The 25,725-nt window shown below is 47.9% G+C and overlaps 1 protein-coding gene across 13 annotated transcripts in view; it reads left to right on the forward strand.

Annotated features, from left to right (window-relative positions):
- ITPR1 (inositol 1,4,5-trisphosphate receptor type 1) overlaps positions 1 to 25,725 on the forward strand; it is a 162,903-nt gene that overhangs the window by 83,647 nt on the left and 53,531 nt on the right. For 7 of the 13 annotated variants that reach the window (XM_027702638.1, XM_027702635.1, XM_027702640.1 and 4 more), the window contains 10 exons: positions 189 to 317; positions 3,511 to 3,631; positions 4,534 to 4,718; positions 4,947 to 5,095; positions 6,022 to 6,133; positions 9,717 to 9,743; positions 18,602 to 18,637; positions 20,204 to 20,254; positions 23,598 to 23,730; positions 24,372 to 24,562. In XM_027702638.1, the coding sequence (XP_027558439.1) occupies positions 189 to 317; positions 3,511 to 3,631; positions 4,534 to 4,718; positions 4,947 to 5,095; positions 6,022 to 6,133; positions 9,717 to 9,743; positions 18,602 to 18,637; positions 20,204 to 20,254; positions 23,598 to 23,730; positions 24,372 to 24,562 (1,134 nt within the window). The remainder of the gene's footprint in view (positions 1 to 188; positions 318 to 3,510; positions 3,632 to 4,533; positions 4,719 to 4,946; positions 5,096 to 6,021; positions 6,134 to 9,716; positions 9,744 to 18,601; positions 18,638 to 20,203; positions 20,255 to 23,597; positions 23,731 to 24,371; positions 24,563 to 25,725) is intronic. The other 6 variants (XM_027702636.1, XM_027702645.1, XM_027702647.1 and 3 more) reach the window with 2 other exon arrangements.

The following is a 25,725-nucleotide window of genomic DNA, read 5'->3' on the forward strand; positions in this document are numbered from 1 at the left end:
CATTGCACCAGGGACACCCTTGGCTTTGCTCTTGTGGGTGCTGGAGACCCAGAGCTCCAGTGTCACAAACACCGGCATGGCAGGGAACTGCTGGGGCTGGAACAGTGGGAAACCAAGAATTCCAGTTGTAAGGGTGGTTGATCTGCCTTGGTGAGCTGCTGCTGAGCTGAGGGTGGTTTGTCCTGCAGGCCTGTAACAACACCAGCGACAGGAAACACGCAGACTCCATCCTGGAGAAGTACGTGACGGAGATCGTGATGAGCATCGTCACCACCTTCTTCAGCTCCCCCTTCTCTGACCAGAGCACAACCCTGCAGGTAGGAAAATGCAGAGACAGAAAAGGGGAAACGTGCTGCCAAGGCAGTTCTGTTCATTCCACTCGGGTGCCATTTACCAGGTCACATGTTGTGATGGGGGAACAAATATTTGACTGTTTCCTTGTGACCTTTCGCTGGAGAAATGGGAACATTTGTAGATCTTCTAGAGAAGTTGAAGTGTTGCTTCACTTCATCAGTGGATTCAGCTCTGAGCTACCAACACCACACAGGCCATTTGGAGAGAGTTTGTGTGTCACAGAACCACAGAATGGTTTGGGTTGGAAGGGACCTCCAGGATCATCCAGGTCCAACCCCATGCCATGGGCAGGGACACCTTCCACTAGACCAGGTTGCCCCAAGCTTTGGTGGCTTTGGAAAATGTCTGGAGGAGTGTTGCATTACGGAGCATGCCAAGATGATTGATTAAAGAAAGACTATTTCTATAAAATCTACTAATTTCCCTTAAAAACATTCAAAAAGAATCCAGCAGCTCTGGTTGTCTCACTAAGCTGAGTAGTTTTTTCCCTTGTTCAAAAGTTGGGGAAATGTGGAGGAGGAGCTTGGAACTCTTGTGCAGTGGCAGAAGGCAGAGATTTCCACAGCACAACAGCAGTGTCAGGACGTGGCCCTAATATTTGTGTTTGCACAAAGATAATATCGTTCTTTTATTCATAAATAACTTGCTGGGAGGAGTGTGGGTGGAGTGGGCAGGTGCCTGGCAGCTCTGGCACAAGTTTGAGAGGGGTAGTTGTTGAAACTTGGTGCAGCCTGGTCGTGCCAAAGGCAGATGTTTGCAGTGCAAACTCCAGGTTTTATGGAATCCCACAATGGTTGGGATTGGGAGAGACCTTAAAGCCCATCCAGTCCCACCCCCTGCCATGGGCAGGACACCTTCCACTAGCCCAGGTTGCTCCAGCCTGGCCTTGGACACTTCCAGGGATGGGGCAGCCACAGCTTCTCTGTGTCAGTGTTTTGTCACCCTGGGAACTCTTCTCCAGGTGTTGGGGCTGAGCAGCTTCCTTAGGGCTGTGTCTCCCCTCACCCGAGCCTGAGCAGTGCAGCAGCTGATGTGCTCCTCATGTGATTTCAGCTGCTGTTGTGTATCACCCTCATTTGTTGGAACTTCATCAAAGAAATGAGAAATTGAGGTTATTAACCTTGTCCCTGGGGTTCTGCCCTTCTCTCTGTTCCCTTTGTACCATATACCTGGGCTGTCCTGCTCTGAGTTGTCTTCTCTGAGCATACAGCATTTGAATACTCTTTTTACCATTTTATTTTAGCCATCTGTTAATGTTCTATCAGCAGTTTTTCCTTAGCTTCTCAATCTCCCCCTCTGTCTAGCAGGATGAAGTCACTCAGCTCACCTCTTTTCCCATCTCAGTTGATAGATGTCTCTTGTCCTAGATTCATCTCTCTTCTACATCTCAAAGTTAAAAGTTGTTTCTCTCCCTTTTTTGCCTGTCTGTTGCCCACTCCCAGGGATTCTAACACCTGAGGTGGACAGTTGGACCACCTGGCTGGTGTCCATCCCTGCTCCAGGGGGGATTTTCCCTCCCACCTGAGATGCTGCAGCCCCTCTGCCTGGTCTGTGCCATGTCCCCAGAGGTGAGGGATGTGGCCCCTCTGCTTTGGGCCAGTCCCTCCCTGTCCTTTCTGCTGCTCCTTGTCATCCTGTTCTTTCCTGTGCAAGCCTCCTCTTGTCTCCTGCTCCTTCATGTCATGGCTTGACTGAAATTGTACCTCCCTTGAGCCAGGGCCAGCCTGGCTCGTTGAAGGAACACCTTGTACATCTGTCATGCTGTTCAAAGCATATAAAATAAGGAGAACAGAAATGTCTTCTCAGGGAACAGCTGCCCCAAACTCCTCTGTAACAAGCCCTGTTTCACCTGTTTGCCTCTTGAGGCTGCTGCTGCCCAAGGCTTTCCCTCCCAAGTGGAGTTGGAGACAGGAGGAACGTGGAGTAAATTTCCTGTTTGATTTATTGACCTAGTTTAGGCAAATGAAACATCTTGGAGGCTTTTTAAGACCAAAAAGTCTTTAAGCCTGAACTGAAAGCAGTATGTGGGTGGTTTAAATCTAAACATGCAGGTATTTTCAGGGCCCTTGGTAAATGCTGCTGTCTGCCATGGTTTTGGTGTTTGACTTAATTCCAGAAAGGATAATAGGTCTTTGCCCCTTAGCAATTTTTGGGTTTTGAATTTTTGTTCTCCTTTTGTGCCTTTCATAATGGTGTTTGATTAATTGATCTAATGGATTTAATTATCTAATAGATTTGTCTTTTTCCTCTAACCCCACTTCTTTCTTACTAGCAGGCAATACTGTTGACCAGAATAAAAGAGGTATTTTTTCACTGGTTCCTAAGTCTTGTGGTCTTTGCACTGTGGTGTAGTTCCCTTAGCTGATAGAAGCATTCCATAGCTAGTAGGCACAGGGACATGGTGTATTCCCTCAGCTTGAAATATTTAAAATACTCTTTCCTCTACAGGTAAAATAAATTGTTCTGTTAGGTAATCACTGTACAAAACCAAACAGGGAGTTTTGGTCACTATTTTTGGGCTGGTGCAAAGATGAAAGAACACGGGTGTGTGTGTGTTGGAGCAGCTCAGCTGTGTGTGGTGGGAGATCACCTGGTGAAATTCAGGGCTGAGAACCACACCTTGATTTTGGCTGCTCTGGAGCATTTGCCACTAACTACTACCTGTGTTCCAAATAACACACACACAGCTGGTTTCTTAATGAATTAGATACCAGCTAATAATGCTTGAAATGATGAGTTTTCAGCTCTGGAGCTGTGCTGTCGTGGAGCCAAGTCCCATTTCCCTGTGGACTCTTGAGTCAGCTGCTGGTCAGTGCTAAAACAAGGATCTCTGTGTGCCAGGGTTGCTGATAGCCCTGATTAAACAGATGAATGTGGCTGCTTATTTCCTTTGCTTAGTCAAGCCTCAATTACCGAGGCTTCATGCTGTAGAAGCTCCTGTTTCATGTTTCCCTTCCAGCACTGGTTCCCACCCTTCCCACCCAGCTGTGATTGTGTGGTAGGTTCACTGGAGCTGCCCAGCAAGTGGCTGCAGACCAGTTGGGAGTGCCTGGTGTGCAGAGAGTGCCAGCTGGAGCTGGGAACCGGGGTCCCCTGGAGGTGGTGCTGCCCCATCCCAGCAGGGTGGGGTTGACTCTCTCTGCCCTTGTGTTGCAGACTCGCCAGCCCGTGTTCGTGCAGCTGCTGCAGGGGGTGTTCAGGGTGTACCACTGCAACTGGCTGATGCCCAGCCAGAAGGCCTCTGTGGAGAGCTGCATTCGGGTCCTCTCAGATGTAGGTAAGAAGTTGGGGTGAGCAGAACTAACTGCTCAGGCGTGGTCATCCAGAACTTGCTGCTTCCATGTCGTCCTTCCATGAAGAAAGTGCAGTTTCCTCCCCCCAGGTGCCGCCTGTGGATAAGTCGTGGCCCAGGTGTGCAGAGCCAGGGTTATGTTGATAAATGGTCGTGGTTGAGCAATAGGTGGTGTGACTGTCACATGAAGTGCTCTCTCTGTTCAGCCTCCAAACTCTGCAGCAGGGAGATAATTTTGTGCCGCTCCTCCCCGTGATTTGCTCCGCTTTTAGTATCCAGAGGAGTAAGTTGTGCTGGATACGAGGCCAGGTTCTGTTGGATGGGTGTGCACGTGTGCCAGCACGAGCTGTTGGGAGTGTGTGTGTAGGGACAGATTCCTCCTCCCACACTTGAGAGACAGTAAACAGCTCTGAGGTGTGAAAGCCTTTAACCACAGTCCTGCACAGGTCTGACCCACTGCACAGGGACCGAGCACTGCCTCGGTTAAAATGCACTCAGAGAATCGTGGATTCATTAAGGTTTGGAAAAGACCTCTAAGATCACCAAGTCCAACTATCAACCAGCACCACCACCACCATGTTCACCCTAAACCATGTCCTCAAGTGCCACATCCACGTGTTTTTTGAACCCTTCCAGGAGCGGTGACTCCATCACCTCCCTGGGAAGCCTGTTCTGATGCTTGACAACCCTTTCCATGAAAAACTTTTTCCTGATATCTAATGTAAACCTGCCCCTAATACAAGTTGAGGCCATTTCCTTTCTCCCTGTCTAGGAGAGATTGTATTAGGAAGGAGTTTGTAGAAGGAATTGCAGGTAGAGGTTTGTCTTGTTCTCGTGTTGGTTCACGGGCTGAAGGTCTCAATTCTCACTGACTTCACTCGTTGCAGCCAAAAGCCGAGCGATTGCAATTCCTGTGGACCTGGACAGCCAGGTGAACAATCTGTTCCTGAAGTCCCATAACATTGTGCAGAAGACTGCCATGAACTGGAGGATGACTGCCAGGAACGCTGCCCGCAGGGACTCGGTGCTCGCTGCCTCCAGGGACTACCGCAACATCATCGAGAGGCTGCAGGTGATGCACACACCCCTTCCCCTGGGAAAACACTGCCTCTCCTTCAGGATAACCACTGAACAATAAAACTGAAAGTCTCATCTGACCAAACCCTGAGGTCTTTCATTTTTTCAGGCAGGATGGACCTCATTGTCCCGTCCCTCTTCTCATAAGATTCTTGTTCTTCCCTCGTTTGTGAGATTAATTTGCCTGTAACTGTGTGTGTGTGTGATGTTTGTTGTATTCCAGGACATCGTGTCAGCCCTGGAGGATCGCCTGCGTCCCCTCGTGCAGGCAGAGCTCTCAGTGCTGGTAGATGTGCTCCACAGGCCTGAGCTGCTCTTCCCAGAGAACACGGATGCCAGGAGGAAGTGTGAAAGTGGAGGTTTCATTTGCAAGTGAGTTGTCTTGGGACTCCGGCTTGCTGGGAGGATTTTTAGTTGTATTTTGCTTTTCCCCAGTTTTCCTGTACCCTGTGGAACAGGGCCCTCATGTCCAGCGTGGTAAACACTTGATATGCTTAGAAATACTTGTAAAACACTGTATTTTGTGATGTGGGAAATGCAGTTTGTCCTTGGAGGGGAAAAAGTTGCCTGTGGGAATAGGGGAAGACTGTTTGATGTGCTGTCACAGCTAATGCTTAAAAACGCTTGTTTACTGCAGGATACAAATGCCATGAGCAGTGGTATATATAAATGAGTTCAGTTTTGAGCTGATCCCAGTTATTTGATACCTGCCCTCACCCCAGTAATGTTTGTGAGGTGCTTGGGGAGTACATCAGGATCAGTTGTTACCATGTGCATCACCCACAGTTAGAGGGAAGGAAAGGGGAGGGTTACAGGGTTATTCAGAGGGCAATTTGAGCAGATCCAGCTTCTCTGATCACCTCCTGGCGGGGTGGGTTATGCACAGAGTTTATGGAAACTAAGTACTGAGTAAGTCCCAAGTGCTGGGTGGGATGGATTTTGGGTTGCACTGTCCAAGACACTCAATATATATTTTATCCAAGCTGTTATATGTGATACAGTTTTCTTACTGTTAAATGGTTGTTCTAGAGGACCATCAGGTCCTGAATCCCACTGATTCCTTGCTGCCTGTAGTCACAGGGTGTTTTTGGCTCTCCTCCTGCCCAGGGACTGCAGGTTCCTTCACAGCTTCCCTGGTAGCTGGTCAGGTGTTGAGAGAATGCTCCCAAAGTGGTTGTGTAATGGTATGATAGAAAAACTTGTTCGCAGCATAAACTAGTTAAGATAACCATGCATATCTTACCCCACTTTCAGAATATTAGCACTAACCTGAGCTGTGGTTGATTGCTTTTTTTCAGGTTAATTAAGCACACAAAACAGCTGCTGGAGGAGAATGAGGAGAAACTGTGTATTAAGGTATTGCAGACGCTCAGGGAAATGATGACCAAAGATAGAGGCTATGGAGAAAAGGTAATGTGTTTATGGCCCATCACTCTGTGTTAAACACTGTCTTTGTTCAGTAAAGGAAAATAAAATTCCTGCTCTTTCAGCTGTTTTGTGAGTGTAAGCACTTCTGCGCTGGAGCAGGAACAAAACTTTTTTAGTCAACTAATACCTTTCAAATCATATTTGAAGTTGAGCTTGTTTCTGTTGCTTTTCTACGTGAGCCTGGCAAGTTTAGGTCTAATTCCTGCAGTTGCTGGCAATCCAAAAAACCAATTCTGTTACTTTTCTATGAAAGATGTAACCTCTTTATCTGCTTTCTGGGTCTAGGTGGCTCTTCACCAGGTCCTGTAACCTTACAACAAGAGAGGGTATTTTGTAGTTCGTTTTAATTTGTAAACAGCTGAGTAATCTTGTTGTGAATTATAGATGGAAACTATCTGTACACCCACCCATTTTTTTTTCTTTTCCTTTCCTGCATACAGCTCCTTTGGTTGAGAAGAACATTTTTCTGTGTGCACAGACCTGTTCTTTATTTACATCAGAAAAGTGTGTATGCACCCATATGTTTGTGTATCTAGACATTGCTACAGTCAGCTGAGACTAGGATTTGGAGGTTATCTCGTGGAATTCTAATCAGCTGAGGTTCTTCCCATGCCACAGAGTAGGCACAGGGGAATACACCCTCCAGTGAAGGTGCTGGGAGGAGCAGTTGGGAGTGGGGGAAGCAGCGATGTGGGAGGACACTCACTGCACCCAGAGCAGGTGCTGTTCATGTCCAGTTCTGCTGTGCAGTTGGGGTTGGAGTTGTTGCTTCATTTACAGCAAAAAAAAAAGGGTGAAAACTTCAGAGGTCAGAGTTTTGTAGCAGCAATAACTGTTTGTAGCAGCGTGAGGGAGATGCTCTGCAGGCAGAGGAACCTGCAGCATCCTGGCCAGCTGGGATGTCCCACGTGAGCCAGCCCAGCTGGCAGGGAGGAGGAGGAGGCAGGAGCAGAACACGGTGCTGTGGTGCCAGTGCAGGGGGAGGCAGAGCCCAGGGCCCGGGCAGGGAGCCTGGCACATGCGGGTGTGCACGTGCACGTGGGTGGGCTGGCACCCAGCACACCCAAGGAGCACGTGGCAGTGCCAAGGGAGCGGGAGACTCCCAGGAAAATTCCCCAAGGGCTGGGACGGCCGGGGCTGTTGCTCCCTGCCCTGCCAGGAACGCTCTGCCCACGTGCTGCCCCTCTGCTGCCAGAGCCCAGCCCAGCCCAGATCCTGCCTGGGGATTTTTTCATTTTGCAGTAGCAGTGTCGTGGAATAAATTTCAGTGGCTTGCAGGAACGCCCTGATCAACTGCAGGAAAGCAGCATATCCATGTGGGATGAGCAGGGTCAGTAAGGAAGGGCAGCAACTGCAGGTGTCAGCTTTGAGCACTCTGTCCTTCTCTGCTGAAGGGGCAGAATCGTGTGCTGGGGCATCACAGCACGAGGTGGAGCCCTGTGGGGACCTTCTGTCCTCTCCTCGAGGTCCCTTTACTGAGACATCTGAGCTGGAAGGGGCTGCCTGGCTGTCAGTGCTCCTGGGCAGGGGAGCTGGGCTCGAGGATGCTCTGATGAGAGCAGAGTGCTGATGGTTCCTTTTGCCCAAGGCTGGGGGGGTTAAGAGATTAAGTGTAACCATAGACTATGTTTTACACTTTATTAGCACATCAGTGCACGTTCTGCTGTTAAAAACAACCAGGAGACACTGTCCAAGGTCACCCTAAGCAATAAAAACAGTGGGTGATGTATAGCATATATACACTGTACACCAGTGAAACCCAAATGAGAGCTCTGATGGTTTTGTCCTTTTAAATGCAATCTGCCACTCACATTTCCCTAAATGGAAATTAATTTTCAGGAGTCCTTAGACTTTATTCACCCAACTTAGGGGAAGCAGGGTTTCTAGAAGCTGCAGTTAACATGCACCGTTCAGACCATGGAGAACCCCACAAAATGCTAAAAATCTTCGAATTGTGGCAAATGCATTAATTCCTGAAGCAGTAGCTCAGTTACATAAGGGATCAGAATGTGCTGCCTGTGAAGTGGATTTCCGAGTCTGAAAAAGCAGCTGATTGCTCACGGATAGACTGGGAGTAGTAGTAGAACAGCTTTTGCTGTCTGGCTGTGAGCAGTGAAATCGGATTTATTCTCCCTTGTGACTCACTGAACTGAATTTAGTCACCACCTAAAAGGCAATACCTTTTGTTTTTAAAATCATCCCAGAGTGTAACCAAAAAAAAAAAAAAAAGGAAGGGGAAAAAAACCCTGTGCACCCACTTTGAATTCTGGAGTCCCTCCATGGAGGTGAGTTCTGTACATAAAGGTGACAAAACTTACCCTTGTGACCAGCATATTAATCTCACAAACAATATATAGTTTGTAGGTCCAGAATCATGGAATGGTCTGGGTTGGCAGGGATCTTAAAGCCCATCCAGTCCCACTCCCTTCCATGGGCAGGGACACCTTCCACTCTCCCAGGTTGCTCCAAGCCCTGTCCAACCTGGACACTTCCAGGGATGGGGCAGCCACAGCTGCTCTGGGCAACCTGTGCCAGGGCCTCACCACACTCTGAGTAAAGAATTTCTTCCCAACATCTCCTTGACCCCTTCACTCTGAGTTTGAAGCCATCCCCCCATGTCCTGTCACTGTGTGCCAGAGCTGACAGCGCTCACCCCAAAGCAGAGCACTGTGCAAGTCTTGGCATGGCCTGTGATTCTGCTGCAGTCCCATGTGGTGCTCTCTGGAACACCCTGAATTACATAAGGACAGTGCTCCTCCTGCCCTGCCTAATCTCCCAGCCCAGATAAGCAGGGCCTCGCCCTGCTGGGCCCCTGCACGTGTCCCTGGCGTGGAGGGAGCGCGCTGGGAACGCGCCGTGTGTGCTCCGTGTGTGCTCTGGTGCTGGGGGCCCTGGTCCCACAGCTGGGGCTCCTCTGCAGCGTGCAAAACCCGTGGGGAGAGCAGCACAGATGTACAGGAGCCTGTGGGAAGGCTTAAAAATTTTACATATTGCTGAAGACTCCTCTCTTGGCACGCGCTCAGGATGGCTCAGTGACGGGGAGCAGACTGTGCAGTATTTAATAGGCACAAAACTGCACTACACTGACAGTGTAGGCTAGACCCAGGTTTTTTACTTTGCTGAAACATGTCATTCATGCACGTCTCTCCGGGTGCCTACCAGCTGACTTGCCTCAGCTCTGCAGGGCTACATTTTAAAGCTCCATTTTTCCTGCCTGAAGTGGAGATGCAGCCCCTGCCCTCCTGCTGCTCTCACAGCTCTGCTCGTGATGCCTCCCGTGCCCAGGGGTGAAGTCCTTGGCTCCCTGTCAGCCAGCCCGCGTGGTTTGGCACAGGAACAAAGCCAGGGCACATCCTGCCTCCCAAGCTCCCTGGCACAGCACTCCCAGCAGTGTCTGTTCCCTAACCCGGCGCTGGCAGATGTTCCTCATGCCCACTGTGTAATATAGTGTTGGCTTGCAGCATTTAAGTGTTAAATGATTGATAAGAGCCTAACATGAAATTTATGTGTAACTTCTCTTACTAATCCTTGCTTTCAATTCTTCCCCTTCTTTCTTTCCCGGCAGATTACCATTGAATTGGATAATGCTGAGGTTTTAATTTTATTTCTTTTCTCCGGTGTTGTTTCTATGGTGTTTGTTTTACCAGTAGCCCTGTGATCTGTCCTGTCTGCAGCCCTGAGCGTTCTGGTTTGTGTGCCTGTGTCAGTGGATTAGTGGAGTTTTCAGTCTGCCGTGTGTCTACACTGGGAATAGTTACCATAACTAATTCCATATGTCATTAATTGGAATATTAGTCCAAATGCAGTTCGAATATTCGGTACCTTTCAGTCAGCTGGTGCCATGGTAGGTCCCCTGAAGTTTAGGATCAGATCTGGAGGATGAGCACCATTTGAACATCAGCATTTACCCCTTGGCCCCCATTCCCTTGTTGTTTGTGAACAGGATGTTTCTATTCATTTGGAAAACCAAGTACTGAGGCTCAGAAGCTGGAAGAGGCTGGGTGGGTGCAGGTGGGCCTGGGGAGGGCCAGGTCCTTGTGCAGAGACTGTGGTGGTGGTTTTACCCAAAAGGTGACGGTCATGCAGTTCACCAAAGCCTTTCACTGCCCTTCCTGTTCCTTCTCAGTCGGGTTTGGTGTGTGGAGCCACGTCAGACGGTTGGAGGGTTGTGAAAACCACGTTCTGTGACCCCGTGGAATTAGTGACTTCTGGAGCTATTTCTGTGTGAAAAGCTTCCTGCCATCCAACCCGGGCCCTCAGCTGCCACTGCCACTGTGTCTGTGCTGCGTGGAGCTGCTCTAAGGGCAGAAAAGCCCTGTTGGAGGGAAAACTTTAAGTGAAATTCAGCTTTCTAAGGACTCTGCAAAGCCGTGTGTCTGGTCAGGGCACGGGCTCGGGGTGGAGGGAGGGAGCTGAGCTGCCTCTGCTGCTGCAACTTCCTCATCAGCTCAAAAAAACCCTCGTGTGGGCGTGGAATTTGCATAAATGTATAATACTGAGAAAGTGATTGACTGGCACCTTATTTTACTGAAATACCACGGAAAAAAGAAATATTTCCCTCTCCGTGCTTTGTTTCCTGCATTTTTTCCCAAGCCAACCTTTTACTTGGAACAAAGCTTAACCACTTAAAACGTTTTAAACGTTGCTGCTCTTTATTCAGTGGAGTAGATAATGAAATAGGCCATAAATTGCTTTCTGTAGGACTTAATTTTGATGTTAACCACCTGAATTCACTGGGTAAACTTCCTTCTGAAAATGAAATAATAATTGGGGACCTTGCGTGTTGAAATGGGTTTGAAATCCAAATTATTTGTGACAAGACTAGGCAAAAAAAGTGGCCACGTGGCCCAGGGTTGGGCTGGAGGGTCTTTTCTTTTCAGGAGGGCTTTTAGGGGAGAGGATGAGCAGAATTCCTCACAAGAACAAACTGGGGTTGTGGCTTTTTTGGTTTGTTTTTGACTGAATTTCTGGTTGGGATGTGCAGGCCCTGCTGTGCCCTCACTGTCATCCCTCTCTGGGCTGGAGCAGAAGCTCCAGTGAGGGTCTGAGGACACGAGTTTCCCATCACTTGTTTCAGGCAGAGCCTGATTTTGGCCTGAAAGACAAAATTTCTTGTTGCACAAGTTCCTTCCCTGCTCTGCCTTCACCTCTCACCTGTGACGAGGCATCTCAGGTGTGTCTCCAGTCTTCACTCTGGTTTGGAAAAGTTAACCTGTGGCACATAAATGTTTCCATCAGGCCAGACCCCTTGGATGAAGTGCTGCTACAGCTTCCCAAAATAACATGTCTCTATATAATTTTAGCTTGGAGAAACTTCAGAGAGAAACTTGAATTGTTTAATTGCAAATTAAGTCATAATATGAAACTTTTCCCTTTGGTTTCTGGCTGTAATGGGCTGTTTGCCTGCAATAAATCAGCCAGAGCGTGCAGAGCAATTTAGGATTTGGTCTGGAGGCTGCAAAGGAGGAATTTTATTGCTTCTTGATGGAGCAAGTGCATGGAGGGAGCAGGTGTGTGTGTGTAACCATCAGCACCGAGCACTGACTGCACAGGGAAAGAGTTTCAGTTGGAGTTTGAACCCACTGGCAATTCTCAGAAATCCTGGGGTTTGTGTTTTTATTTTTTTCCCCTTGTCAACCCTGGAACTTATATAAACATTTAGGGCAAAGGATACAAAAATCTCCATTATTAGTGAAATTATTAACTTTCTTTTGTGTCAAACTATGCACAATTTAATGGTTTTGATCAGTTTGAAATTCTTCTTATTCCCTTGGGGAAAAACCTCTATTGAAGTAACTGTTTATGACGTGATTTCATGGTACTTATGTGGTTGTTTATGGAGGTTATTTGTCTTAGTTGTGTACTGCAAGGTCATTCCAGTGGGCAGTGGGTCCAAATAATAAAGGATATTAAAAATTCCAGGAGATGTTAGTGAAAGTCATGATGGAAAATAGGTGTTCCAGCCCCCCTTGACATTTCTGTGAGTGAAGAAGGGAGTGACCTTTGAAGTGGGTGAATAATGCTGGAATTCACCCTGATGGGAGGAAATCCCCTGCAGGAAGGATGGTGAATGCTGTGACCTGAGCTGAGCTTTGGGGTTTTGGGGTGCTGGAAGAGTGGAGTGCAAGGGAAGAGGAGGGGTAGTGCAGTTCCATGTGCTGTATCTGAGGATCATGGACTGGTCCAGCAGAAATACAGAAAGAGCATCTTTAAGCTCCTGTACATGTGTTTTGGTTTTGAACTCTGCACCACCCACTGCTGTGGCAGGATTTACATAGAAGGTTTTCTTCTGGGGTCAGAAATTAGGATTCACCAAGAATGAGAGTCATCCTGCAGTATTTTCAAACATTCGGGTCCCTGTAAACTTGTAAAGGTGTGCAGACCTTTGGGATATGGGCTCTGTAAGGCTGGTATTAAAATAAAGAGGAGAAAAGGTATCCTAAGAGATGGATGAGAAGCATGGTTTGTTTTGAGAGAGAACAAAACCACGGGAAACTGGGAACTATGTTGGTTCTGTCCTGGTCTTGGTGGATTGTCTGCTCAGAGCTTGGCTTTTGGGGTGCATTGGGGCTCTTCTTTGCCTCTCCTGGAGCATCAGGTGGGCGTCAGGAGCTGAAGAGCTCAGTAAGCTGGGCTTGACATTGGCTCTGTGCCAGTGTCAGGTAATAAAGTAGAAACCCCTCGGGCAGGGCAGTGTGTTGTCCTTAAAAGCCCTCAGGCTGAGTCTGTGTTGATGGGCTCCTCAGTGGGCTGGAACTGCTGTAATCCTGTTCCTGGTGGAGCTGTTGCCTGCACTGGTGTCACAGGGAAGAGGTTCAGGGCCGAGTTAAATTTTTCCCTGAGTGCCCTCGAGTGTGAATCTTCTCACACCAGCAATAACTGAGCCCTGCTTGCGATTAGACACAACAGCTTAATTTACTTCTAATTCAATCCTCAGCCCGCTGAAAGGTCCAGGGGTGACACAAATGCAGATTTCCTGGTGTTTCCCACCGGGGCTGCCCCAGTGAGCTCCACCACGGGCTCCACCATGGGCTCCCTGGGCTCCAGGGCAGCTCCGCAGCAGCAGCGCTCCCTCCCCGCCGAGGCATTTTGGGATCTGTTCCCGCCCGTCCTCCTCGGCCCGGGGACACCCTGGCCCAGTTTCCACCTGCAGCGCGAGCCTTGGGTACTAAACCAGCCTGTTCCTGGAGCAGACCTGGCTCCCCGGGAGCTGCCCCGCCGAGCGCTCGGCGCTGACCTGCAGGTGGCACGCGCAGGATGCCGAATGTGCCGCCACATGGCCTACTTTGCCTCTTCTCTCTTTTTTTTTTTTTTCCCTTCTCCTTTTTTTCCCCTCCCAGCCACATTGCAGTGAGCTGTTCCGCTGGGCACCTGCCAACATTCAGGCGGCAGTTACATAAGAAGAGGGTTTTTTTTTTCCTGGAATCTGGGCCCGCTGCTGATGTGTGACCTTCAGCGGCGATTGCCAAGAAAGGCGCTGGGGATGTTTACGGGCACCGCGGCCCTGGAGCGCAGCCCGGGCCGGTAGCGGCCGAGCCCGGGGGCTGCTCCTGCTCTCCCCGGTGCTTATCCCACCCCACTGCAGCTCTGTTTCGTTTTTCAGGGTGAAAAAGGGGGTGCTCTGCTGCTTCCCCCCACCCCTCAGGGATGGGGCGACTGCCAAGACGGCCAAATCCAGCAAAACTCTATAAGCACACGGAGTTTCCCCTGTAATTAGTTATTTTTTTTAGGATTATGTTGGGGTTTTACTTATTTTTATTCAGTAACGACACTTTTGATGCAGCTTTATCCAGCAATATACACCTGCAGTCCCACTCAATAGAGTTTAGGTTTGTGGGGTTTTTTTCACCTTTTCGCTTTGGTCTTGAGATTTCAAGTAGGTGAAAAGGGAACTGAAAATGCTGGTTCAAAGGGGTTGCCTGAATTAACCTTCGCAGTGCTCTTTATCAATGATAAAATAGAACTCCAGTGGCTGAATAAGGTGCAAAATTGGCGCTATTTTATGCATTTTTGATTGGAATTGGGAAATGCATTAACCTCTTCAGAGCTGGACAGCTTCACTTAGGAATTATTTTCCTTGTCGAGAGCTCACTCCAGTCATTTCTCTTGTGTATTTTGCACTTAGACAGTGCTTCACTTGTTATGTCTCGAGCAGAGGAAATGCAGGCTCTCATAAATTTTTGTGGGCTGCCTTATATTTTTTTTCCCCTTGAGAAATCCTGCAGTCTTTGGACCGTTTTTATTGCACGAACTGGAATTGGTGAGCTCTTTGGAAAAGGAGACTGGAACATTGCTTGTAGTTATTTGTCACCAAAAAAACCAATAATAGTTATGCCATCTTACTGGTTAGTTAAAACTGCTGCTGTAAAATGTGTTGTGAAGGTTGAGTTGCTGTAGAAGTCCTGCAGGACTGAGGATTTAGAGAGGAGGAAGTGGTTGCACTGGCACTGAAGGGCAGAGACTGAGGTCTCGGCTCCTGGAACGCCCCAGCCCAAGTAAAACGTGCTTTCTCCACTGAAAACTGTGGAAAATGAGGGAAGGCATTCCTGTAGGCAGATCCCAGTGACCTTTGAGTGCAGGCACTGGCAGCCCTTATGCCAAATTTCCCACCTCATTGTCTGGCAGTGCACAAAGTCTCTGCAAGTTCCCTGAGATAAGGGGGGAGGATGTTCAGACACATCCCCAGTCTGGGAGTGCCAGGACTGGGAGCAGGTGGGTGCTGGAGGGAGCTGGGGGGGGCTGCTTCTGCCCCCCAGAAATCCCACATGCCTTCTGAGAGACCCGTGCCAGGACAAGGTGCTGCTCCACATCTGCTGCTGCTTTATTTCTGCAGCGTTGGCTCAGGTCTGTGCAGGGGGAAATGTAACGTGGGAAGTTTGTCAGAGCAGTTCAGTGCTCCTGGTTCCCAGTTATTCCCCTCTGCCCTGAAACTTCTCCATAGCAAGTCAAATGCTTGTTTGACAAACACCTACAGATCATCTGCAGGGGCTAGAAATTTCCTATCCAAATTTTTCCTCAGTTCCATGAGGTAACAGTGTTGGCCTGACAAAGGAGACTTGGAAGGAAGCTACACAGAGTTTTGTGGGATTTTTGAAGGGTTATGGAGCGCAGCAACATAATTTGTGCTCCGCTCTGTTGTCATCAGATGAGGTGATGCTTTTGCTGTGTGTCTTTCAAGGAAGAACTGTACTGACTGTGCTTCAAAGAGAAAAGCGGAGAAATTCAGAAAAGGGAGGAAAAAGTGGAAAGGGACTTGCAGGACTCATTCTGAACAGCCATTCCCACTGGAACTCCAGCTGATACTGGAGATAGCAGTGCAGGAGCCAAGGCAGAGGTTTCAGAATAACATACATCTGAGATCTCCAGTCTAATTCCTTGCATGTGGATGTACAAGCTGGCTATCTAGGGTGATATTTTGCTGACTCTATGATTGTCATTTTTATTCCCTCCTCTCTGCCAAATCTCTTCCTCCAACACCCCAGTAATGACATGCCATACACATGGAGTTGGGTCACTTCTTGAATTCACAGATTTTGAGACCAGAAGGAACCTGTCAGTGATTGAACCCGACTTCCTGCACAGCTCAGGGCATCTCCCTCCTCACCATTGCTTCGTCACAGAGCCAAATCAGTTGAGTTTGACTAAACTTTCTCAAACTGCTCAGGGTTAAATGCATTTCAAGCCTTTTGCTTGGTGGTCTGGATGTCTGCTACACAGCTGAGTTTAAAAAAAATAGAGAGAAAAGCGATCCCGAGGCTTGAAACCTGAATGAAAATCTTCCTGCTTTTCCTCAAGCCATTTCCACTCTTTATCCACAGTGGTAGTTGTTTCAATTTTCTGTGCAAGACAGATTAGATAACTTTAACCTCGATTGTTATTTTGAAAGCAAATGAAAATTTTTATACCTTCCTCAAAGCCATAAAAGAAAAGGATGGAAAGCTCGTCCACACCTCATCATTTGAGATGCCACGAATTCACACTGGAGCTGTCCCTTGCTCTGGTGGTTTTTGAGGGGATACATCCCCTGGTGAGTCAGATTAAGGCTGTTCTGGGAAGCACACATGGCCTGTGTTGGGGAAATGGGTGCTGGAAGCATTTGGGTCACCAGCAGGTCAGAGGCTGTACTTCTGTTCTGGCTAATGATGAGTGGTTTATTGGTCAGCCTTGTGGGAGCGGAAGCTTCTGAGGAAGAGAGGGTTTTGCAGAGCAAGTTGAAAGGACCTTTCCCTACTGCTAATAAAAAGCACAGATGTTGTGCTCTGACCTGGCCACCCACTATGTTCCAGTTTAAAAGCTGACCACAGTGTCCATGGTACCCACCTGGTGTTGTTTAGTATTGCACAAACCTGCCCCTCAGACCATCACTTTATTCTGGTTGGAGAGCTGAAGTACATGGAGAAATCTTGCAAAATTACTACCTCAGGCTGCTGTCCCACCCTGTTCAATCCTTCTTGTAAAGCACAAGCCAATACTTTGCAGCACAAGCTCAATAATTCTTTGCTATTTGAAGCCATTTTGACTCAAAGAATTGAAATTTCAGTATTTGGAGTTTATATTCTTACTGGAAGTTTGCTGAGGGCTGTGCTGCTTTGGAGTGATCCACCTGGGCATTGCCCAGGGCAGTGGCTTTTCCTCCCTGGTGGTTGAATGAGACTGGCTCTAATGTGCCCTCTGTACCACAGAGGGAAGGCACAGGAATTTGTGAACTGCAGTTCGTAGTTTTTCCTTCTCCAGTTAAGTTGGGAAAGATGAAACTAATTTCATGATGATTCTTCATCTGTGCTGCCTTTCAGCTGCAAAATGTTACATGCATGTTTGGTTAAAATGGGGTCATAGTGTAACCCCAGGAATCCCAGAATGATTTGGGTTGGAAGGGACCTTAAAGCTCATCTTGTTCCACCTTACTGCCATGGGCTGGGACACCAGGTTACTCCAAGCCCCATCCAACCTGGCCTTGGACACTTCCAGAGATGGAGAATCCACAGCTTCTCTGGGCAACCTGTTCCAGTGCCCAGAAGGGAAACCTGTGTTTGGATCCCCAGTCCAGCATGTTATCCTGTGGCAGCCGTGTACACTTGACCTGCCAACTTCAGCATCCCCTTCCCTGGCAGGAAGGGACCTCATTTCCCCTGCAGTGGAACAGGCCCAATTTCCTTGCTGCTGTTGGCTCCTTGAGAAGGGAGGAATTTTCCCTTGCTCTGGAGCAGGTTGTGCAGACGGTGTGTGCAGGCAGAACAATGTGCCTGGACTCCCTAATGACCCGGACGGCGTTCCCAGTGTCCAGCCTGGGAGCAGGGCAGGAACGGTGTGTTCCTCTGCACAAATGAGGCTCTTCCTGTTCACTCTTGGGCCTCTGGCTTAAATACTCCCTGTTTCCACTGGAGCAGGAGAGGAGGAGTGGTTTGCACGCTTGAGAAGGTTCCAGGAGCGGTGACAATGCAAGGAAGCACCGACCAGAGGCCGTGGGAGCTGCCAGGAGGAAAGTCTGTTGGGAGGAGAATGGAAAAGGGTCTTTCCTGGCCAAGGAGCTCCTGCCCGTGGAGCACTGCAGGGGAAACACTTGCTCCTCTGGCTCTTTCCTGGGAAGTGGAATCTCTCTGGATCTGGTGGCCTCCCTCTCCCTTGGAGCATTCCCCAGCAGGTTTTGGGTTAAGCTCCACAGTGCAACCCCAGCCCCTGGATGTTTGTCTGTCTGTCCTGTGGCCTCTGGGCAGACACAGCCAGCGAGGGCCTGACTCAGATTGGTGTTTGTATCATCAGCATCTGATTGCTGAGTGTCTGCTCTGAGGAGTTAACTCAGTTACCCCACGGTTACACAGGCAGCTGCATTTGAATGTTCAGGTCTCTGTTGTGTGTCTACGCTCCACTAGATAAAAGTTGCTTGTCTTCATCTGTTTCAGTGTGATGATCAGCATTTTAAATTTGAAAAGCTGTCACTGTGCAGGCCCTTATTTCGTTGCTCCTGTTTGGTTCTGCATCATATATCTTTTATCTCAAGGAAAATATGTTTATAGATGAGAATCCACTGAAAACAATTTTTTTAAACTAAAATTATAAGGCTGCTGCCTTTGTGATGTGCAGCCCTGGTTTCCTCCTCCTCCTCCTCCCCCCTGGGATGGATGTGCTGCCTTCCAGTCACAGATCCCAGGTGTGTGGTCCCCAAAAGTGCTGTGGGCACCTGCAACTAAAGCTTTTTGCTTGTGCCTCAGAGTTCATGCAAAGCAGGTTGGGATGTTCAAAGGATACCTGCGAAATTTTCCAAATGTGGCCCTTTTAGGAGCAGGGTGGGAGGGTGTAAACAGTAATTATGGCTATAACTCATTTGTGATGATTCAGCTGAAGTCAAGTGCTTTGCCAGCTCCCTTCCCCTCTCTGTTGACCACTGGATTGCTGTTGGGATGGAAGATTCTGGGAGAATGACTAATTTTTCTGCATTTTACTTTCAACTAGCTGCCGCAACCTCCCGAAACGGAGAGCCCTGTAGAGGTGTGTCACCACCTATATTTGTACAACACACAAATATTGGTGTTTAAGTAGTCCCAGTGGAGTGTCTTGTTGGTGAAAACCCTGTGAAATGTGTGTTGCTGCGTGGTGTTAGACAGTGGAAATAAGTAGATTTGTTCAAGTGGCTTAATCCAGTACAGCATCAGCGTGGTAGTCTGGAAATGTAAAAACCCCATGTAAATTAGTCCCAAATCTTTGTTCCTTTCAGCCATTTCCCTTATGCTCCAAGGGAGACACCGTGAGAAGACTCCTCTCAAATTTCCCTGCATTGGCAAAATGAGATCTTGTTTCTCTGGCTCCTAATGCAGAATTTGGTTTTCCCTTTTTCTGACATACTTAAAAACTTAAAGGAAATGGAGGTGTCAGAAGTTATTAGTGGAAACTTCATAACCCCAGAGCAACTGGTGTCCCATTTAAAATGCCCCAGTGGAGCAGCTCGTGGTCACTTCACATCTTCAGGGTCCCTGGCTCTGGGGGAATTGGATGTGTGGGAACATGTCCTTTGTGAGGTACCCCAGCATCAGTTTGCATAAAAGAGATTATTTTTCAAAATGAAGACTTGAAAATTTATGAAATCTCAAATTCTTTGGAAACTCATGGGACATCCAGAGATGGCATTGGTAAATTGTACAACTGAGTGCCAAATCAGTGCAAATCTAAGTGAAACAACGTGAAAATCTTAATCGAGGACAGTGTTGATTCTGTGAGCTATATAGACATGAAGGCTGTAAATATATTTTGAGATCATGAAGGAAAAAAATGTTTGTGGTGGTTCAGACTTTTGTATCTGTAATTTTTGTGGAAGAGTGTTTAAATGTAAACCAAAACTCTGAGTGGTCATCGAAGGCCTTTGAGATGTTTTGGAGATGGCTCCTGGTTTAAGGTGGGTCCCTGGAGAGAGCAGTTGTTCTACACATTTTCAGATGCTTTAAAGCAGCAAAAACTTAATGTGCTTCAGGTTTGCAAAGCGCAAGTTCCATTCCTTAAAATTAATATCTGAAGTAAAAGAGATTTGATTTGGAAACATGCACGTGCCGAGGGACTCTGTTCAGTGACACCCTCTGAAGGCCCTGGTGTTGGAAGGGAACCCCCCCAGGTTTTTCCAGGGGCCCTCCACAGTCTCAAACGAGCTTCACTGACCACGGGGAGATGTGTTGAAGCTGCTCCTGTCCCCAGAGGTGTGTGTCCAGGGGGTGGGCTGTACCTGTGTGTCTGTGCATGGGCATGTGTGGGCTGAGCTCCTGGGGACTCGTGTGTGTTACTGGTGACTGTACAAGGAGACAGACCCTGTGTTCCCTCTGACTCCAGGGGAATGTTGGCACACGTGCATGCTGTGGTGGGCTGGGGGGGTGATAAGGTGTCTGAGGGGATAAGTGCTGCCAGGGCCAACTGAGGGCAGATGTCCTGTTTTGAGAGCTTGTCAGTCCATCTTCTTCATCTCCCCCCTTGCATTCAACTGTGACTTCCCTTAGTATTCCCCCCGAGTGCCAAGATGTTGGTGTCTCTTGAGTGTTGTTCTGCTTTAAAATGAAATTTCTGCACGCACAGCAGGAGCTTGATCAAACTCTACCACAGAGGCAACTGGAGGATCATAGAAGGGTATGTACAGCAGTCGAGCACGTTCAGAACTAACCCTCAACCTTTTCCTTTTAAACAGTGAAGCCTAAGTTCACGTAAGAAACTTGTGTGTTAACTGCTCTTGGAAAACCCAAAATGATGAGCCATATTTATGAAGGGGGTGCTGGTGCCCCTTGTGTTACATGGAAGGGGCAAGTGCTTGGCAGCTCCAGTTAAACCTCAGATCCTGGCCCAGTCCATTCACACTGTCAAAACTCTCCCCTTTGGTGGTGATCACTCAGTTATGAAGTGATCATAAGTCAGTGACATTAGTCAGTGCTTGTGTAGTTGGCTGCTTTGGCCACACCACCCCTTCGTAACCCATGCTGCAAAATCCATGTCATTAATGCCTTTCTCCATTTCTTCTGCTCTTGTAGCTGGGGACAGAACAGCAACAACAGCTTAAAACTGCTTCACTTTTAAATATTATCCAAGATTCTCTGTTTTAATCAGGTTTCTGATATCACTTAGAGTTGTGTGTTGCATCTGCATTACTGATACATGCACAGTAATGTTTGTACGTGACTTAGTTTACCTGATGGTGAACACAGATGAAACTGGATGTTGTTGGGTTTTTTCTAGGTACCATATTTGATTTTTCTGATTATTGCCAAACATCTGATATTTGTTTGCACATTGCCCGCATCAGAGTGGTGCACAGCACCAACAGGATGGTTAAAGAACTGTTCTGGAGCCAAGCACTGCAGCTGAATTAATTGGAACGTTTCTTAAATACCACTGATTTTTTTTTTTCTCCCCTCCACTTTGATCACATACTGATATTTCATTAGCTAACATGGTGGGTTTGCATAAATTTGGAGGAAGCAAAGCTTTTTTTCCCAGATAGAATTTGAGATGCTGGATGAGCATGTTCTCAGACTGGAAAGAACTGCTTGACACCTATTCCTACCTGTATTTTCCTGTGATTTGTCTTGTTTTGGATACACAACTCCTGCAGACACCAGAGGTACTGCAGGTCTGTCCTCTTGGTCAGGTGTCTCCACTCACCCCAACTATTTTGACCATGGAATAGAAGTCACCTTCTGCTCTGCAATGGGCCAGAAGGAAAATCTGGACACAACTCCAGGACCTTTAGTTACCCCCCTGAATTGAGGAGGAGGTGGAGTTCAGCGAGCAGCCGTTCTTGCAGATGGATGTGTGTTATCTTTGTAGTAAGTAGTAAAAATGACTGGTTTAAATGCCAGTTAATATGATGACTGACAATTAGTTCAACAGCAGAGGGAAAAGGTAATGTGAGAACTCCCTTGTAACTTCATTTTGTCGTAGGGCTCATGTGGGTATCAAGTTTCCTTTCTAATCGGGACATGTGTAGAGGGAAGGTGTAGTTCAGGGGTTTTTTTTTGTCTGGCTTGGCCTTGTTCTGTCATGTTGCCTTCCTTACCTGCCAGACTGGGAGCAGGGGGATGGATAAAGCTCTACATCGTGTACCCAACACTCGAATGTCGCTGTCAGTCACAGGCGCTGCTCCGGGGTAGGAATTTGCTGGAGCTCCTGAGCTGTCTCTTGCCTCTCCTACATGTTCACTCTTTGGCCCAAGCGGTGATGGGAAGCGTATGCCCCTTGGAAGGGTGCTCATCTCCTTCTACTGTTGCTTCCACAGGAGTTTTCCTTTTTTTCTGTTTTTTTGGGGACTTTTGGAAGCGGCTGATTGGAATGCTCTCCTCGTGTTTATTTTACAACCTGTCTCCCTGGCACTTGCTCCCTCCCCATCTGATCCCATAAAATGCAGCTCTCATGCTTCAGCGTTCACGCTAATAATCCATGGAAACAATTTTTAAGGTGCTGAGTTGTGGTGACAAGGAGCAGGTGGTGGGAGCCCCAGTTTGAGCCCCAGCCCTGCAGGGAGGGCAGTGATCCCTCACCAGCTCCAGGCACGTGTCGGGCTTCTCCCTTTGGAAGCAATACCTGAAATTTGGTAAAGAACTTATTTCCAGACAGGTTTTTGTCTTTTTTTTTTTTTTTTTGGGGGGGGGGGTCATCTGTTTAAGGATTTCTTGAAGTTACCTTTGTGAGTGCCAGCTTTGCATCAAAGCAGTGCTGGAGTTCTATATGAGCCCATTAATGCACATTTATGTTGCTCCATTTACTTATTTGTGTTTTAAAAACCTCTTGTGAAAGTTTAAAAAGTAAGACTTCATTTTTATGTCAGCTAATATATTAAATGACATCTTGACTCTATAGTCAGACAACTAATTTCATTTGAAATACAATTGAAAATCAGTGACGAGCGTGTGTTTTGCGAGTGGAGATAAAGATAAGATACTTTAGTTCTTCTTGACATATTTTTAATATGAAATTATTCTTGGCTAGATTTTTTTTTTAATTATTATTTATGTATTGAATCCCCAGAAAAGCCCCTCCCTCCCCTCTCAAGCACTGTCCAGGGTGGTGCTGCTGTGACCACGCTGCCATCAGCAGTAGCTCCCGGTTACAATAATCCCCAGTTTTCCTTTGTGCACAAAGACCTTATAAAAACCCATTAATCCCGGTGCAGGGGTTTGTGTGCTGCTCGTTGCTTTGTCTGGCTCCCCGAATTCCTGGGAATTCCTGTAAGGACTGGAGTGGGAGCAGTGCAGGGCCCCGTGGGTTGTTTGCCCTGGGAGGTGGTTTGCTCTGGGCTGACGCAGCGGCTCACGCTGGGGGGACATTCCAGGCACTCCCGGGATTTGGGGTTATCTGAGGACCGGTGCCCTGTGGAGTCCAGGGCTCATGTGCTTGGATGCTGACTGCTGGCGTGAGCGGCGGCTGGGGCAGCTGCCAGCGGGGAACAAAGGGCTGGGATTCAGCGGGATCGCTCGGGTTTCCGCTCGGCAGCTGCTGATGGAGGGAGAAAGGAGCACATCCCTGTAAAGCTGGTGAAATGGCAAAATGGGATAGGTGTGGGAAGGTGGGATTGCTCCTCACAGCATCATTTCTAATGTTCCTCTTGCGCTAATCCGCCTCTTAATTTTGTGTTGGTGCTGTACAGATGCAACTTTTTTACATTTAAGACCGAGATGGTAGAACTTAATTTAAAAAAAAAAAACAAACCTCTTTGAGAACAAAATCTGTCTAGAGAGCTCTACACAAAACCTGACCTGCAGCTGTTCCTGTGCTGGGAACCCATAATCTTATTTGAGCCCCATGAGACCCCCCCCGGTGTCCCGGCCTGCCCGAGCACAGCGGGAGTTACTCGGTGGATTTTTCCCAATCTCCAGGGTTTCGGTTCCCCCCCTCCCCTCACCACAAGAAGGCAAACAATAACAGCAGCGGTTTGTTTGTTCCTGAAGCTCACATCGTGATTTCATTCTCCTCTTTACTCAAGGGTGAGGCGCTCAGGCAAGTGTTGGTCAACCGTTACTATGGCAACGTGCGGCCTGCGGGACGGCGGGAGAGCCTGACCACCTTCGGCAACGGGCCCTTGTCCGCCGGCAGCACCGGCAAGGCCGGGGCGGGAGGTAGGACCTGCTCCTGCTCCTCATGGGACCTGTGCCCTGCCCTGCCCTTGCCCCACAAATCAGCATCTTACACCTGAAACGGGGATTTTTTTTTTCCCCCCCTCACTGTCCTCCTCTATGAACTCCCAAAACCCAGGAAGCCGTCCGCATGGATGACTGCCTTCGAGACAGCAAAATGAAGCAGACAGAGCTTTTTGTGCTTTCCAGAGACTGCCTTGGGTTGGCTTAAAGTTGGCCATGTTGCTTCGAATAAATGTACTCAGAAATCCCGATCAATTTAATTAATATATGAGGAATGTGCTCATAAGGATGTCAGATTATTAACCATATCTGGAACAAAACCATTTCATGGTATTGCAGAGAGATTGGGGGGTGGGATGAGGGAAAATTCTGTTTGAAGTCAGTTATAAAGTGCAGTTTATTTAATTTGAGACCATTGCCAAAAAAATCAATAGCCATAGAATCCCAGACTGGTCTGGGTTGGAAGGGGCCTTAAAGCCCATCTCGTTCCAACCCCCTGCCATGGCAGGGACACCTTCCACTAGACCAGGGTGCCCCAAACTCTGTCCAGCCTGGCCTTGAAGAGAGGTGCCATCACTGTGGGGTCAATCTCAGCCTGTTTCTCATGATCACCTTTATAGGAGGAAGCTCCGGATCGAGTTCAATGAGCCGAGGGGAGATGAGTTTGGCAGATGTCCAGTGTCATCTGGATAAAGAAGGTGCATCCAACCTGGTCATAGATCTCATCATGAATGCCACCAGCGACAGAGTCTTCCACGAGAGCATCCTGTTAGCCATTGCCCTGCTGGAAGGTGGGAACACCACGATACAGGTAGGGAAATGGAAAACTTCTTGTGACCGAACCATGTTGGGAAGGGAAGTGTTTTTATGGAATCCAGGAAACTTGAGGAGTTTAAGGAGATGGGAGGGGAAATGACTAAAGGATCTTTGACCTGTAATTTTGGGAAATGTTAGTGTCTACCATGCAAAAGTGAACTTATTAAATGCTTGCATGGGCATTGGGTAACTGAGGTGTTTCCCAGGGCAGTATGGAGGAATGTCTAATAAAACAGCTTTGTGGGTAAGTTATTGACTGCTCTTACAAATAGGTTTAAGCAACTGCAATGTGCTCAGACTTTTACAATGAGGTGTTAGATTTCAGACTGGAATTTGAAATAAGTGTATGGTAAACTCCAGACCACAGTTCTCCTGCAGTCTTGCTGATCTTCATTGCTGTGTTTTCAATAAGGATTTGATTTCCCTATATGAAAATTGTGCCTGGTGTGGATTGTGATGAATACACAACAACAACCTTGTACATTATTCTTCCAAAGAGAAAGTAAAACGTTATTGCAGAAAAACATGCTTGTAAAGATGATTGTACATGTGATATCTTACTCTTTTGGCTCTGCATGTGCTGTGTTTGCAGACTGTCTGTGTGGCTGAATCCTGACTGGTTATAATTGATCATTGAGGTTAAAACACACACTATATCCCTACAGCAGCACCTCTTGTGTCAATGCAAACTTCCCTTGAGAGGACAGGGAATGTCTTTGGACTCCTTTGCTTGTCCCTGTAATCAGTACCCCCTTTTTTCCCCTGTGTCTGTGGTCTGAAGTGAAGCTTCTTCATAAAAGACAAAGTGGGAATTGAGTGTTGAAAATCCTTAAAACTGCAAGGACAGGATTAACATTCCTTGGGGACAGTCACTCCTTTAAATTTCCTGCTCTTCTCTAATGTAAAGGAAGCTGAGCTTTCATATTCCCAGCTCTCAGGGAGCCTCAGGTAACCTCACACTGTCATGCTGGAAGGAAAAACAAACTGCACCAGCCTGACGTGGTGAGATCCTTTACTTGTGCTGGACCCCATGGACTGAGCAAAGTCACCTCCCGCTGAGCACAAACCCGTGTTGGGGGCAGATTCCATAGCTCACCTGGTCAGAACAAACAGGGAAACCTGCAGTCCACCTCCAAAGACACCTTTTCCACCAGAAAG

This window comes from Neopelma chrysocephalum, unplaced genomic scaffold (assembly GCF_003984885.1).
Source record: "Neopelma chrysocephalum unplaced genomic scaffold, ASM398488v2 Primary Assembly neopelma1_189, whole genome shotgun sequence".
Taxonomy (NCBI): Eukaryota; Metazoa; Chordata; class Aves; order Passeriformes; family Pipridae; genus Neopelma; species Neopelma chrysocephalum.